Below are 16,942 nucleotides of genomic sequence, written 5' to 3'. Positions count from 1 at the left end.
AGTCAGTGCCTTGTGATGTAAAACCATTTTATGTATCAGATAATTTCTATACTCCAAGTACAGCATTTTACATGACAGATTTTAATACAGGTTACATCTGTCACGTTGAATGCTTCATGTGCTGTGGAGAGCTCCACTGTCATTTAGTACACTCTGGGGAAATACTGCTTCGCCATTAATCTTATTTCTAAAGCATGTTTGTATTAACCTTAAAATCGTCCTAATAATAAAACAAACACACAAAAAAGTAAACAGATTGCTTAGAAATCTTTGTAAATGAAAGCATAAATATAAATGCTCGAGTACTTAGAATACATTGTCATATTTGAGAAATGAAACTCAATCCTTTTGGTCCTCCAACCACTTTTTTATAGTATTTTATCATATCCTGAAATAAAATTCATAGCTAACAGAAAACAAAACAAAAAAAATACAGAGAAATTTTTAAAATAAAAATATTCTAACAGTAATATAAATAAATAATAAAATGAAAGTAATTATGATTTAAAAATACTATTTTCATGCATAAATGTTTGAGTTTAACTACATAGAGGAGGTAATGATACTCAGATGTTTGAATCAATTTACAATTCATTCATTCAAACTGTTTAATGAGCATCTACTATGTGCAAGGTTCTGTTATAGACATGTGAAAACAGTAGCAAAAAAAAGAGCAAACTTCCCTTCTTTCATGGGATGATGGTAGGGAGACAGAATATATGCACAATAAATAAATAAAACACATGGAGTGTATTGGGATGTGCAAATTAGGGGAGGTTTCAAGAAAGAACCGAAGGAAGCAGGGGATCTACCTACGTGGATAACTACATGGAAAAGCCTTCCATGTGGAGGGAAGAAGTAAAGAGGTCCTGGTTGAAGAGAGGAGCGTATGAAGTGTGTTGCAGTCTGAAACAAGAAGGACACTGGCTGGAAAGGAGTCAATTTTGAGGAGTGGCTTGGGGGATCGAAGTATAGCATGAAGTCAGAGAAGTGACCAGCTGTCATGAAATGGAATACAGAATTGTAGGTATTTGTGAGATGCTAGGTTTAATCAAAGTGAGGTAAGAAGCCATCAGAGTAATCCCATTTTAGTGGGATTACCTCGGATACATTGTTGAGAAGAAATAATTGCAGGTGGAGAGCAGTGAGGAGCCTGGGGCATCATGGAGTTCTAGGTCAGCATAGGGTCAGGGAGGTGGTCAGAAGTGGACACATTGTGCAAATGTATCAAAAGTATAGCTGACAACATGATTAAATTTTTCTATATAATAGTGTAAATTATGTCATATGTTGATTTACTGTAGTAGAGATTTTTTTTTTCTACTCTATGAAGCTCTAGGTGTTCCACAGACCGACCTAAGAGGGGAGAGAGGAGAGGTCTTCAGCTGAAGACACTAAGTTTTTTTGGTTTTGTTTTTGGCTTTACTTTTACCTTTGAGCTGGATTAAATTTGAAGAAACTGTGCTGCTGTTTAAAAATCATTTAAATATCATTACACTGCATGACAGATGCATAGTTCCTGTAGTTTATTAAAATCACTATTTTATTTTCAAAATTTTAATTATGTTAAGTTACTCTGGAAATGTTGACGTGCAAAATTAACTGCATATCCACTCTATATAGGGTTTATAATTCCTGAAAACTGGTAAAGTGCCAAAAGAAAAAAAGAAATAATAGCTAAATATGTCCTTTCTTTAGAATTTGTTTGAAAGAAATTATTTACAATTATCTTTTCTTAAATTGTAGACATGTTACTAGGTAAATAATGTTTCCAAACTAATAATTATTTTATGTAAAAGAGGGGAAGCAAATATTTTGGTTACTATTATTAATTAATATTTGTTATGTTAAATTTAAAGCGACAGGTAACATTCATAATGTTGTCAACTGACTTTTTTTTATTTGTTTATTTGTTTGAAGCTTTTGGAAACATGTCCAAAACATTGATGAAATGCTGGAAACGAGTTGAAACACAGTAAAATTCAACCCAATAATATAGGACTGCTTTTTCTTCATCCACGTTGGGAATTGTCAAGAAGTGAACTATGACAATATATCAATTTTTGCTACTGTTTCTACTCTGGGTATGCCTGCCACATTTCTGTTCTCCAGAGATAATGTTCAGAAGGACTTCTATGCCCCAGAAAAGAATTTTAGGTGCACGCATACCTAGAAGTGATGGCAAAATTCTGCACCGTCAGAAGCGTGGTTGGATGTGGAATCAATTTTTCTTACTGGAGGAATATACAGGATCTGATTATCAATACGTAGGCAAGGTAAGTCTGTGTTGAAATGGCAAATATTTACATTCCAGTTTTTCATATGTCTTGTAAAGAAAATTTGAAGGTTATCAAGATTGCCATTCTTACAAATTTGATTCTCTAAATATCCCTAAAGCAGTTTTTGTTTATGGAATACAAATTAGAATTTGAAAAACTATGTAATGAATATAGCATTATAAGTGTATGAATTCATTTACTAGAATTAATTCTGCCTACTACCTCATGTATTAAAGAGGTACTAAAAATTGCAATTTCAGAATTTGTAGTTAGAAATCAATGATCAAGAGAAAACTATCTGGCAATCTAGTATTTAAAATAACAATGCTTGTATATAATACATATATATATATACCTATATATATTTCACATTGCCGTTGAATTCAGTGAGGAAGAAAAGATATATTTAAAAGTTGTTTAATATTCTACAGAATGAGAAAACAAATGTCATTAAAATATGACCTAAGGTCAAAATAATGCTTACTTATAAGAAAACTTATTCCAGATATGAGCGTTACTTATTTTTCTAAAGTCCTACCATGGGTACATTTAAATAAGGGAAGAATAAATGGGAAGACAAGCAGGAAAAAGTAGTCTACTTGTCGGGATATGATGACATGAGGAGATTTCATGCTATTCAGTTATAAAAGATAGTGAGGAAAATGAGCTTTGGTTAGGACTGGAATAAAAGTTACAATGGATGACATAAAAGTTACATAAAAGTTACATAAAAGTTACAATGGATGCTTTTATACACTAGATTGTATTAATTTCCAGTTTTCTTTCTTGGCACTATCTGAATCTAGTTGAAATTAGGTAATATCTTAAAGAAAAAAATCATTTTAATAGTGTTATTTTTATGGACAGTTTATGAAACTATATCAAAGAAAAAAAGTTAAACACACAAAAGGAAAACAGATATAATCACATTCATATATCACATGTCAACAGTACAAAATTATGATAGATCCATGATTGTGTTGGCAACTTTTGCATCAGCCTCAACTTTAATAGCTTCTTTCACATAATTAAAACTGGGCTTTTAAAGTTTTTGTCTTCTAAGAAGAACTATTTTTGAGAAAATACATGTTCATTGATTTTTAAAATACTTTGATAGGCTTTTTCATGTTCCAGTTATTTCAGTTTTTTAAAAAAATGTCTGGCAGTATGAGAAAGATAGCATTAAAGGTTAAATGTCATATTGACTGTAAGGTGAAGAAAAAAGCCAGCAACCTAAGCAATTTTACCAGAAAGTATGCAGTAGTGGACTTATCACAGGGTCATCTGATAGAATTCCTGAGCTCAGAGGGTTAAGGTAAATTTTATGGTTGCTGCAATAGGCAACTTTCAGTTTATGAAACCAACCACATGAAAATATAATAACTGAAATCTGAGCCATAGAAACTATAAATAGTTTTATTTGGCTCTTCCTGGACATAGCAGTTATGTGTTTATTTGCATAGATTTTCCTTCACCTAGTCCTTAATGAGGATTTAATAAATGTTGGTAAATTGAATTATCATTGCATTATGTGCTCTGTTGTGATAATCAAGGTACTTCTATGTACTTTCATTTGTTCTTTCCCCAAAGAATATCAATAACTTGAAATCAAGAACTTTACTTCGTATCTTTCTTTGTTTTTAGCTCTTAGAGTAGATTTTAATATTTAGTTGGTTGAATTAACCTGAGTTGTATTGAACTGAATTCCCAGAGTCATCTGGTAACACTTAGTTCTTTGGTAGGGAAAACTAATGTAGAGTTTAAATTACTGTGGGCTATTAAAGCTGGTAAATACTTAAGATACATGCATCTTGATATGCAACTCAAATTTTATTCTTCCTTACTCTGCTCTATAAAAGCAAGCCAGAAAACTCTTTAATGAGGAGAGGCATAAGGAATTTATGGAATGTGTTCACCAGTTTCTTCTATAAGTATGTCCTGAACTACCAGATCAACAGACATATATTAGATGCTGTAGCTCTGAGTTTACTTCTAATACCCAAAGCATCTGTTTTTTTGCTTGTATTTCAAGTCAATTTTGTATTTCTATCATTTATTCATGTCATGACCTGTGAAATAGTTATTTTTAAATTTCCCTTGTCTGTAGTACATATGTGTGTTACTTTTTATTAAGTATTTATATTGTATTAATTACTTATACAATTAAAGATCTTATATTAGGGCTTCCCTGGTGGCGCAGTGGTTGAGAGTCCGCCTGCCGATGCAGGGGACACGGGTTCGTGCCCCGGTCTGGGAGGATACCACATGCCCCGGAGCGGCTGGGCCCGTGAGCCATGGCCGCTGAGCCTGCGCGTCCGGAGCCTGCGCTCCGCAACGGGAGAGGCCGCGGTGGTGAGAGGCCCGCGTACCCCAAAAACAAACAAACAAAAACAATATTAAAAAGATCTTATATTAGAAGTAAACATACAGATTTTTTTAAACATATAGATTTGTATATGCGAAAAGGCAATTATGAGATATAGAATATTTTTATAAACATGCGTTTTAACGAATATAATTGTGGGCTAAGATATATTTTCTTCATGAAACATAAAAAATTTTAAATTCCCTGGGTATTCTTTCCAACATTACTTATAATAAATTTATTACATATTCATCCTTTCAGAAATTCTACTTTCAGTTTTTACTTCATTTAAAGTAGGCATGTGATATTGATGCTGAGAGATTCAATGTCTCTAGGTTAGTTCACAGGTAGGAATAATACATGTCCCAATTACTAGACTTATGGGAAGACACTGATAAACTCTCCATTGTTGTGGAAAACATGGTGGGAGCTCAGAGTAGGAACAATGGAGAGAATTACACTGGTTGAGTGGGGACAAGACTGAAAAGCACATGCATGAAGAGGGGGAAAATTTTTTAAATACCAAACAATTAGCCAATAAATCCTACAAAGAATGGATGGCATATAATTTCTTAGATTAAAAACCCAATACTGCTTGAGGGGTTGAAACAAAGGGAAAATCCCCTTACTTCTCATTGGATTAAAGTAGAGGAAAGCTTAGGAAAAGCATATAACTGCCAATCAGAATACCTATATGTAAACTTCCTTCTGCCACTGTTTTTGCTTTCAGTAGTGAAATCAATTAACTTCTCTTGGCCTTCATTTTCTCATCTATAGTATGATCATGTCAGTCATTTTATATATATATATATATTTAATGTACTTATATATATAATTTTTATATGATTACATTTTAAATGTGAAGTGTTTGAGCATTTAAAAACCCATTTATATATAAAAATAAAGAATAAGAAGAAGTATAGAGAGACAGAAAGAGAAAAAGAGAAAGACAGCTAGTGGCAGAATTGTCACTGCCATGGCTATTATGAAGAAACTAGCTAACCAGCAGTGAACTCAAAGCATTTCTTTGTTCATCTCTCAATGAGCAAAAAAATATTTTCCTCTAAATGATTCAATCAAATGTATTCTAAACCAAAATATATTTGGTGTAAGTTCTTTTTTTCTTTTCAGTGAGATAATCACAATATTGACCTTTAAGAAATTTCCTATATAGGACAATGCGTGCTAACCTTTTTTACCTTCCAAAGCAAGAGGTTTAAAACTTAAACTTCAAGTATCTACTTTTGCCCTATGTTGCTTTTATATCTCAACCTTCTATAAACATCTTTAAATTTACCAGTTTAAGATTTGAGAAACATTGTGATTATAAGCTATTTTTATTAATGTCCTAATGTAGCTTCTTATCACAGTTTCCCATTGCCTGATTCAGTTGCCTAGATAATTTCAAAATTTTAGGCTTCCAAATATTCAAATAAATAATGACAATAAACTAGATATTCTTGAATTTACTTTTAGCCGTTAACAAACATACAGTTCTAAGTGAATTACTAATTTTACTTACTGTACAAACTTTGCACTTTAATAATTATTCTCAAGTGGAGAAAAACATGTTAAAAATAGATTTTTAATCAAAACCAGAGGTTAAGAAAAAACACCAAAAAATTAATAATGTAATTGAACAATGATAAACCTGATTCTGAGCCAGCATAGTAAAATAATTCACTCCAGGAAGTAAAAACATAATAATAATCTTAGTAAATAATCAAGGCAACTGTCTATATCTTCTTGGGATAATGAAAACATGTACCATCTGGAGACATGAAAGAGATTCTTGGGGCCTCCAGGCCATTCAGACCTTATAGTACCTCACTGATATCATCCTTCTCTAAATGCAGAATACATTTGACACATAAATTCTTTTTTTTTTTTCCCAATGATAGATTCTTTTTTTAAAAATTGAAGTGTAGTTGATGTATAATGTTGTGTTAGTTTCAGGTGTACAGCAAAGTGATTCAGTTATACATATATATAATACATATATATATTCTTTTTCAGATTCTTTTCCCTTATAGGTTATTACAAAATATTGAGTATAATTCCCTGTGCTATATAGTAGGTCCTTGTTGGTTATCTATTTTATATATAGTAGTGTGTATATGTTAATTCCTAACTCCTAATTTATTCCTCCCCTCCTCCTTTCCCCTTTGGTAACCATAAGTTTTTTTTCAATGTCTGTGAGTCTATTTCTGTTTTGTACATAAGTTAATTTGTATCATGTTTTAGAGTCCAGGTATAATCGATATCATATGATATTGTTGTCTGTAAGTCTTTTTGGGTTCTCAGTTGTTTAGCATTCTTGAAAAACAGAAACCACGTTTAATTATTTCTTAATTTCATATCCCTTTTCCTGAAGAGTTAATGGCTTCACAGAGCTAGAGCAATAATGGTGCTCTCTATTTTAGCAGATTAAGAATACTATAGGTATTTATAGTTCTTCTGTCCTTAGATGATTACTTAAGCTCACCTCTACCAAGGGATACACGGTTCCCCATAGTCTACCATGGCTTTGTCCTCCCATAGTTTATAACCCAATATGAACCTTCATCCCCCTTCCTGAGTAGCCAATAGAAACTTTCTCCCTGTCCCTAACAGGTTTTTCTCTTTGGAACCAACTGCTTTTATTTGAACAAGTATCTTGCTGGTCACTTGACTTTTCAATATTTCAATCCACTATTAAATATTTCATTTTCTGACTCTAACCTGTTCCATGATTGAAAATGATAGAATGAGCCATATATTTTTCTGGTCTATCTCAACTCTATACCTTTAGTACTGTCTTATTTGCCCTCATGGCCCCTTAATGAGCATGATGAGTTCAAAATACCCTAAATTAATGATTCTAATTGGGGGTTATTTTGCCATCCAGGGGAAATTCATCTATATATGGAGACATTATTTGTTTTCACAACTAGGTAGAGGGAGTAGCTACCGGCCTCAAGTTGGCAGGGACCAGGGATGCTGCTTAATATCCTACAATGTATAGGGCAGACCTCCAGTCCTAAATGTCAATATGCTGAGACTGAGAAGCCCTGTCCTCAACTTCCTTAGTTTGCCAGAGCCTTTTACATTTCCTCAACAGCTCAGTCTTTATTTTACTTCTTTCTGGGTTCTTGTTTCTGAATATGCTCTCAATTATCATCATGTTTCTTCCCTTTGGAGTTGCTGTAAGAATTTGCTTTCCCTAACTTGGATTTCTCTCAAGACTTACTTTCCTATTCATATTCTGTCTAATCCTTAAAGCATATGTTTGGCTCCAGTCTCTTGGTCATTCTTCTCTGTAGACTTGTGAGCTGCACACACCCACTATGAATAAATGATTTATTCATTCTGTCAACAAATATCTAGAAGACCTGTTACTACTCAGGTACTACTCTGATATTAAGTACTGTGGTGAAAATATAATTTCTCTACTCACAAAATATGTGCCTTTAAGAGAAGGAGAGAATAATATGTAAGGATAACAGGAAGTTATGGGACTCTTTTTGTCTCAGACACAGCACAGATCCCAAAAGCCTCGAACAAAACAGTAAGTGCCAAATATTGCCATGTTTCATTTCTGCAGTACTTGTAAATAGGTGGAAATAAAATAGTTTGGGGATTCGTATTACACGAATCTGTATGTTATTAAATGTTGAAACTGGAGAGTCAAGTTCTTATTTATTTATTTATTTATTTCTTCGGAAGAGTTTTTTAATGTGCAATGCTTTATAATGAAGTGATTTTTGGAAATTTCTAGAAGAGATATCTTCCAGAAACTGAAAAAACGTTATTCATGAGAGAGTAACTTGACTTTAAACATTCACAAAGTCTGGCAATACCAACTGTATGCATTTTGCCCTTAATAATGTAGTTACAATCAAGTCAAACCTGGTTGCAACAGGGGAAGGAGTAGTTGGAACTAAGACAGAAGAAGCTGTCCTGACCTCCCCACTGCAGTTTTCCTACAGGGGAAGGAAATCTCAAGTGAACTCATGGAAGAACTTTATGTTTTATTAGAGTTTAGAGAGCTGGGAACACTCTCTGGGACCTTTTAAAAACTGTAATGTTGTTGAGACTAAAAGTTTCCAGGTGACTTTTTTTTAATACAAACATGATGAAGAGAATCTACATAAAACACAAACACACACACACACACACACACACACACACACACACACACACAGATAGGCCTGCTTTAGTGGTGAAATGGGAGTAGAAGAGGGCTTGGTATATAGTTATTTTCTATTTGAACCCTATTAATGACAACCATAAAAGGACTGAGCACAAAACAAATTAATACAGTGAGTGATTTTAGTTAGAAAATGTCCTAAAAGAAAATAAATCAGGATGATTTGGTAGACATCAACAGAAAGTCCTTTAGATTAAATGATTAATAAAGACCTTCCTGATGAGGAGACATTTGGACTTTTGGGGTGAATATAGACATTATTTCCCTAATAGGTAAAGACCACAACAAAAAAAAGATGATCCTGAATTAGAATTTATAAAGACTTCTTATAGTAATCCTCAAGCAAGAGGTAATTAAAGCATTTTTAAATAGAGGCATGTCCTGCATAACCCTGATAATGTTTTCCAGGGAGAACACCTCTTGGTTTTTAACTCTCAGAATGCATACAATGTCTGTATCTCTCAATGTTTCAGCCAGAGGTTATATTGGAAAAGTATGCTCACCTCCTCAAAGTTCACTATAACATTTTAGCAAAGCAGTATTCAGGAAGATCTTAAGTTGCATTCCAGATACACTTGATAGAACATCAGAACCACCCATAGATGTTTTGAAACTAACAGAGGCTGTAATAGAGAACGTGCATCTAAGATTTTGTAAGCCCTTCGAGAAGCCTTGCTAATTCATGTTAACCTGTAAGTGTTCAAGTAACACTGGTTTAAGCGTTTTCTATACTAACATTATAGTGTGTTATTCATATATAGAGATTTTATATGTTTTAGTTACTTTTTTAGGAAATTAGTTTTGAATTTGGGTTTAATGTGTAAGCATTCTAGTTTTTCCAGTTTAAACTAATGGGAAATAGACTTCTTGTTAGCATTTTCAAGCAAAATGTCAAATATTGAACTCTTTTTAAAAAGATAAATGGAATTAAGTATGGGATACTCATATATAAATAACTACAATCATCATTTTACTTAAAAGTTCTTACTGGTAGTAGTGATAACATATGTTTACTAAACTCTTCCATGAAGTTATTTACATAACGTGTTGTCACTGTATAACCTTCATGAAACAACAGTACACCCGCACCACCTAAACACATTTACCACACTCACTGCCCTTACTGTACTCTAGTGATTTGTGGGAAGTCCACCCGTCCACTCTTTTTTCACTCTTGAATTAGTAACCCATCTTTTCTTTCCCATTATAGTCTTATTTTTGTATATCCCTCTCTTGTACTCACCATTTTATAATCCCCTCCACACAGAAGGCTTCTTCATCTCTTTTTCTTCCTTCTTCAGTTTGTCACACAGCATCTTTTAAAATCTACCTCTCTATGTTATATCCCTTGAATTTAGTTTTATTGGATTATGTTTTAGATAAGAGATAATTATGAATTTATTTTCTAAAAAGTATTATTTCTGTGGTTTTAGGCCAATTAATTCACATAGAGTAGTAATAGTTGGAAGTAGATGAAAGGACTTTGATGATAATAATTGATAATAATAAAACAACTCAAAGAATTTTTCTATGATGAATAAGCTTTTAAAAACTTTACCTATTATTTAAAAATATTAAAGTTCAAAAATACTAAATCTACAATTTAACCCATCATTTTTCAAGTATAGAACTTTTAAGAAATACAGTCATCTCTGAATGAAGATTATGTGAAAATTGAGCCAGACTTTTAGGTAAAGCTCGAGAGAAATCTCTGTAGATGAAAAATGTATTGAAATGTCATAAAAATTTGCTCTGCAAAAAGTATCTTAATATAATTTATCAATAACAGGTGAGTGTGTAATGGTCATGAAGCATGGGAAATTATTATTATGGTATTATGTATTTCTACCAAAGACCTCTTATTTTCTTTCTTGGAGACAATATACAATTATATATTCAATTAAATTTTGTCCCCTTTGTACTAAAGAATAATGTTCTTTTCAGTAAAGAAAATGAAAGTGGATGTATGTTATTATGTTTGCTCATCAATGTCTCATACTTAGAATATGTTCAAATATTCAAATTCTCAGTTGCTTCTTATGAAAGCATGAATAGAAAAGAAGGGAGCACTTCAATAAATTTTCTGAAGTGAATTATTAAATATTCACATAATGTAGTTAAATTTCTACTTTTGTTTTGTCAAAGAATATTATTTAATCTTATTTTTTTATTATTATCATTATTGTTGTTGTTGGTATTATTATTGTGTTGCTAATTGGGTAACTGCATTCCATGGCTCCTGGTAATTGTAAATAAAAGTTAAAATAAAGAAAACATAAAAGTTGCCAGGAAAATGGACTAAGTTTAGAGAAGGGAACAGTGATTTTGTTGGGATATAATATACAAACCTTTGGTTCTCTCCTTAGAACTCTAATCGACAAGACGAAAAGCACTTTATGCAAATTTCAGACTCTCTTTAGTAAAATTCTTTCACTAACCTCACTTTTAGAGCTATACTTTAAGCATTTATAGATTACATAAAACTATTAAATTTAGAATTTTAAATGAAGGTCTTAAATCTCAGCCCAGGATTAAAATTGTTTTACCAAGTAGGAAATTGAGCTGTAAGAATGTGTACTATTATAACCTTTTATCTAAAGGAACATTTCCTATTTTGGGTGATGTTTAGCTTAAATTCCATTAGTGAACTCCTCAGTTCAGTGTTGTGTCTTCCAAATACCCCCCAAAACTCCAAGACCACTGAATTTTTCAATTTTCCTTGATACCAATTCTGTCAGTATATACAAACCATCAAAAGCTTAGCACCGGACTTCCCTGGTGGCACAGTGGTTGAGAGTCCGCCTGCCGATGCAGGGGACACGGGTTCGTGCCCCGGTCCGGGAAGATCCCACATGCCGCGGAGCGGCTGGGCCCGTGAGCCATGGCCGCTGAGCCTGCGCGTCCGGAGCCTGTGCTCCGCAACGGGAGAGGCCACAACAGTGAGAAGCCCGCGTACCACACACACACACAAAAACAACAAAGAGACCCAAGCTTGATATTTTTAGAATTTTTTTTTTCAAAACTGGTGATTTAATTTGTATTTTCCTAAATAACAATGAAGTTTCATTACTGTGAACAAGTTTTTCAAGTGTTTTATCAACTGTTTCTTCAGGTCATCTATTTTTTGCTTATTGATTGCTTCATTCCCAAATCCATAATAGGTGTGGAGCACCAATTATTTTTCAGGCACTCTCTAGGTGACCAGTCACAACACACCCTGTGTCACGAAGCTCACAGTTTTAGTGGGAAATGCAAAAACTTAAATATAAACATAATAAATATATTACTCTTATGGTATCTTATGGTATGTTAGATGATGATGGTTACTATCAGAAAAGAAGAGAGAAAGCAAGGTAAGGAATATTGAGGAATAGAGCAGAGCAGGTGGTGGTAGTCAGTACTTTCTTACTGAGAAGGTGATATTTAAGCAAAGGATTTGGAGGAAGTGAAAGGGATAACTAAGCAGCTGTTAGAGGAATATTTTTTGCATCAGGAAGAAATAGTTACTGCAAATGCTCTAAATCAGGAAATTCCTCATGAATATTCAAGAAAGGGCAGGGAGGTATATGTGCCTAGAGCAAAGGGGGCAAGGGGCAGGTGGTAGAAGGGAAGGGCAGAAAGATAACAGGATCCCCAGATCCTACAAAGTGTGGTAGACAAAATAATTGCCCCAAAGATATCCACATCCTAATTCTCAGAATTCATTATATGTTATTTTAAATAGCAAGAAGAGACTATTGCAGCTGTAATTAAATTGAGGATCTTGAGATGGGGGAGATTATACCCTGGATTTCCTATGCAATCCCCATTTGATCACACGGGTCCCTATAGGAGTGAGGCAAGAGGGTTAAAGTCAGAAAAAAAGAGATATCACAATGCAACCAGAGGTTAGAGTAACAAGCTTTGAAGATGGAAGAAAGAAACAGGAACCAAGGAATGCAGACATCCTCTGGAAGCTGGAAACAGCAAAGAAACAGTCTCATCTGAAGCCTCCAGAAGTAGCAGAGCCCTGCCAACACCTTGTATTTAGACTTCTGACCTCCAGAACTACAAGAGAATAAACTTGTGGTGTTCTGTCACTAAGCTGGTCATAATTTTTACAGTAGCAATAGGAAACTAATACACAAGACATTGGATTTTGACTTTTACTCTAAGATGGAAGATATTGTAGACTTTTTAGCAGAAGACTGACGTTATATGAAATAAGTTTTAAAAATATCAGTCTGACTTCTGGCTTTAAAGTTGGTACAATAGAAATCTATGTAGTATTCATGCATGGATGTTAGGAAGCATTGTTACAGATGGCTCAAAACATTTTGGTCTGAGCAACTGAAAAATTGATTGTTTTTATTTAGAGAGCATTAGGAGTAAGAGCTCGAGTTCGTCTTCAGATGTATTAAGATAAAGGGAGTTTTGAGATTGTATTGGGGTGGCCAAAAAGTTCGTTCAGGCTTTTCCATTAAGGTGTTACGGACACCCGAAGGAACTTTTTTGGCCAGCCCAAATACAAGTTCAGGAAAACTTATATGGAACTTCTTAGAGGCCATCAGCATATAGCTGGTATTTAAAGTCATGGGACTGTTAGATATTAAGAATGTGAATGTCGTGAGAAGTGGAAATAGGGCTGTATTTAGAAGCAAACTCACATTCAGACATGTGTGAAGTGGCAGATGATATGGGAGGAAAGAAGAAAAACCAACATATACAACTGAGAATGAATATTCCTTGAACTGCAAGGGAACCTAAGAGCTGGGGGTGTCTTAGAAGACAGGTGAAGAAAATGTTTGGAGAACAGAGCGTGTTAACTGAGTCAAAAGCTGCTAAGTCAAGGAGGTAGAGAGTTCTGATTTGACCACTGACTTTAGTTTCATGGAGATTCTAGGTGAATTTGGTGTTTATGGTTTCAGTGCTGTGGTGGGCCCAGAATTCTTATTGCAGTGCATTTCAGAGGGAATGGAGAGAGAGAAATTGGAGCAAGTACACACAGGCAGCATTAGAGTCTTGCTGCAAAGGAAGCAGCTGTTTGTAGCACTCTCTGATGGGAGGAGTGTGAGCAGGATCAAGAAAAACAAACATTTTTTTTTTACTTGTCTTTCTGCATTGATTAAAAACTCCAATAGAATATTGAATAGATGACATGAGAGGGATCTCTTTATTTTTTTCTTAGTTTTTTTAAATGATCGACATTTTATCATTAATTGTGAAGTTTCTTAAGTTTGTTTTTAAAGGTATTTTTATCAGACTAAGGGATTTCCTTTTAATCCTAGTGTTTTATGTTTTTTAATCATAAGTGAATATGAAATATTGTCAAATATATGTATGCGTATAATGAACTGTTTATTTTCCCTTCAATATGTTAATCCAAGCAATTACCTTAAATGATTTTTCCTATTTGAACTAAACTTGCAGATTTTGAAAGAGTTCACCTTGGTAATGATATAAAACTTTACATTATCGTATTCCACTTGCTCTTTCTTTGCTTACAATTTCTACTTTTATAAAATCATTCATTTTCATACAAGATATCACTCAGTAAAATTACTTTTTAAACTCTTTTAACTGTTTTATTGTATTTAGACATCAAAGTTATGATAGTCACATAAAATGAGATAGGAAATATTACCACTTTTTCTATTACTTTATATAATTTGTGTGTGTAATTGAATTAATGCTTTCACGAACGTTGTCTAGAATTCATTAAAAATACCTTCTGATACAATAGTTTTATTATAGGGAAACGTTGGCTATTGACTTATCTTCTTTAATGGTTATAGGGCTACTCAGTTTCTCTTTCCTTCTTGACTTAGTTTTTGTAAATTGTATTTTTGGCATCTGTTAAATATTTTTTGAAATAAGCTGGTGGGCTAAATTCAGAAGGCTTCTTAGCTCATGGTCTAAAGAGAATTTGTATATGTTTTTAAGACTGGATTTAAGAAAAAAAGGAAAAAGAGGAAGAATATGGTGCAGAGGCTGTTTGTGGCCCTCAATGTTAAAATATTTACTTTCTGCCCTTTACACGCACAAGAAAAGTACGGTGAGCCTGTGTTGGTGGCTTCTTTAGGAGTAACAGTACAGAAAGTCCTCTTTTTGTGGGTTCATATGGGACCATAAAAATGTCTTTGCATGCTGAAACCGTGCCACATCATCTTAATAATCATTGGGGAAAATTAAAACTGTTCTGTTACCTTAGAATTTTTTTTTGTCAAAGCTCCAAAACCCTTCTAATTCTTGCTATTAGTTTACAGGAAATAAAAAAGGTAAAACTAATATTATTGAGTGTGCTGTAATTTAAAAGATTAGAAATATTGATAATTAAATCATTTATTTTATAAAAATAGATTACAGTAGTTTGAGTCACGCTTACATTCTTTTCATCATATACATGATTTTTTTAATGCCTTCGTCAAGTTCTCATACTCCTTTATAAGTTTGTTGCTGTGAAATATCTTTTTAAGAGTTCCCTTAATCTATTACGTTACCTGGATGCTGGTTTGTAAAAGTATCACAGAATATTTTAGCGCTGTTTTCCTCCAACATGACTTATACTGTCATTGTCTTTTATGTTCCTTGTTTGTTCAGATTCGTTCACACATTTTACATTTTCTTCACTATTCCTTCTTACATATCAACTTTCAATTAGAGATCATTTGCCTTTGTTATGAAATAAGTATATTCATTAGTATATATGCTGGTGATGATATCTTCAGCTTTGTTTATCTGAGGATATTTTTGGCTTTGTGTTAAAAAGTTAATTTTTGTGGGTATAGAATGTGAGAGTGACAGCCACGTCAAGGAACATTTTTCTGTCCCCTGGATTATGAATGGATTGTTGTTACTGAGAAATCAGCTGACAATCTGCTTCTCCTTTGAAGATATTTAGCTCCTTTTTGTCTGACTGCTTTCAAGTTTTATCTTGAGTCTAGGGTTCCCTGGTTTACTTGCAGATTTTTAATCTGGCTCAAAATCTTGGCGAGGGCCAGCTTCTTACTGGCGAGGGCCAGTTATTTTTTCTTTACCTTTAATTACTTATGTATTTTCTTTCCTTTATTCCTCTAGTTTTGCTTACGGTAAGGTAATTTTCTCGCCAGTTCCATAACATGAGCAACTTGTTTTAACTGTTTAATGTTTGAATGTTGAGTCTACATCTTTGGCCTTGATATGTGTACCTCTTACCCAAGAAGTGCAACAATGCTGAAAAGCAAGTTTTCTCCTATAAACATATTCTCATAGAAAACACAGCTTTACGATCTGCTGTTCTACTTACTGACCTAGGTGTTTAATTCCTGTTACATTTTGTTCTGACATCTTGTCTTTATTACTTTAAAGGAGCTGTTGTTTATATTCTCTCCAGCATTTTCAATTGTTTTGAACGTAAGTTTTTCTAAATAACTTCTCTACCGTGTCTGAAAATGGAGTCTCTTCCTATGAGTTTTATTATGAGTTGCAAATATATTTTCCCTAGTATATGTTGTATTTTACCATTTGAGCATGTATCTGTAAACAGATTATTCGATTATTTGTATGAAGTTAAATTATTTATTTCTTTTTGTCTTCTAAGTTGTTTCCCTCATTGTTCTGATCTCTTCTTGGAAACAACTCCTTTCATTCTCTTATTTTCTCTCTAAATCATTTTATTCCACAACCAAATAATTTAGTGTTTATTTCCTTCAAACAAAGATATTCTCCTATATAACCACAACACACCATCAAAATCAGGAAATTAACATTGATGGATTATAAACATCTACCTCAGACCCCATTCAAATTTTGCCACTTATCCCAATATCATCCTTTACAGAAAAGCAAGGCAGTTCACAATCATACATTGCATTTAGTTGTCATGCCTCTGGTTTCTTTCTGTCTTCTGATAAAGTTCTCAATATTTCTTTGATTTCATGATCCTGACACTTTTGAAGATTACAGGCTGCTTGTCTTCTGAAATGTTCCTCAATTTGTGTGTGTCTGATGATTCCTCATGATTAGATTTGGGTTATGAATCTTCAGCAGGAAATCACACAAGTGATGCTGTTCTTATTGCATCCTATCGAGGGTGGAAGACTTCAATTTGTGCCATTACTGGTAATCACTATGATTATTGGATTAAAATGG

The 16,942-nt window shown here is 33.4% G+C and overlaps 1 protein-coding gene across 3 annotated transcripts in view; it reads left to right on the top strand.

The window, feature by feature from the left end:
* The first annotated feature begins 1,936 nt into the window (after positions 1 to 1,936).
* LOC101325429 (cadherin-10) overlaps positions 1,937 to 16,942 on the top strand; it is a 119,683-nt gene continuing 104,677 nt past the window's right edge. For all 3 annotated transcript variants that reach the window (XM_073801907.1, XM_019951038.3, XM_019951037.3), the window contains exon 1: positions 1,937 to 2,276. In XM_073801907.1, the coding sequence (XP_073658008.1) occupies positions 2,046 to 2,276 (231 nt within the window). In that variant the 5' untranslated portion in view covers positions 1,937 to 2,045. The remainder of the gene's footprint in view (positions 2,277 to 16,942) is intronic.

This window comes from Tursiops truncatus, chromosome 3 (assembly GCF_011762595.2).
Source record: "Tursiops truncatus isolate mTurTru1 chromosome 3, mTurTru1.mat.Y, whole genome shotgun sequence".
NCBI classification, from domain to species: Eukaryota; Metazoa; Chordata; class Mammalia; order Artiodactyla; family Delphinidae; genus Tursiops; species Tursiops truncatus.
The sequence above is the reverse complement of the archived record's forward strand: the minus strand, read 5'-3'. Positions and strand labels throughout refer to the sequence as shown.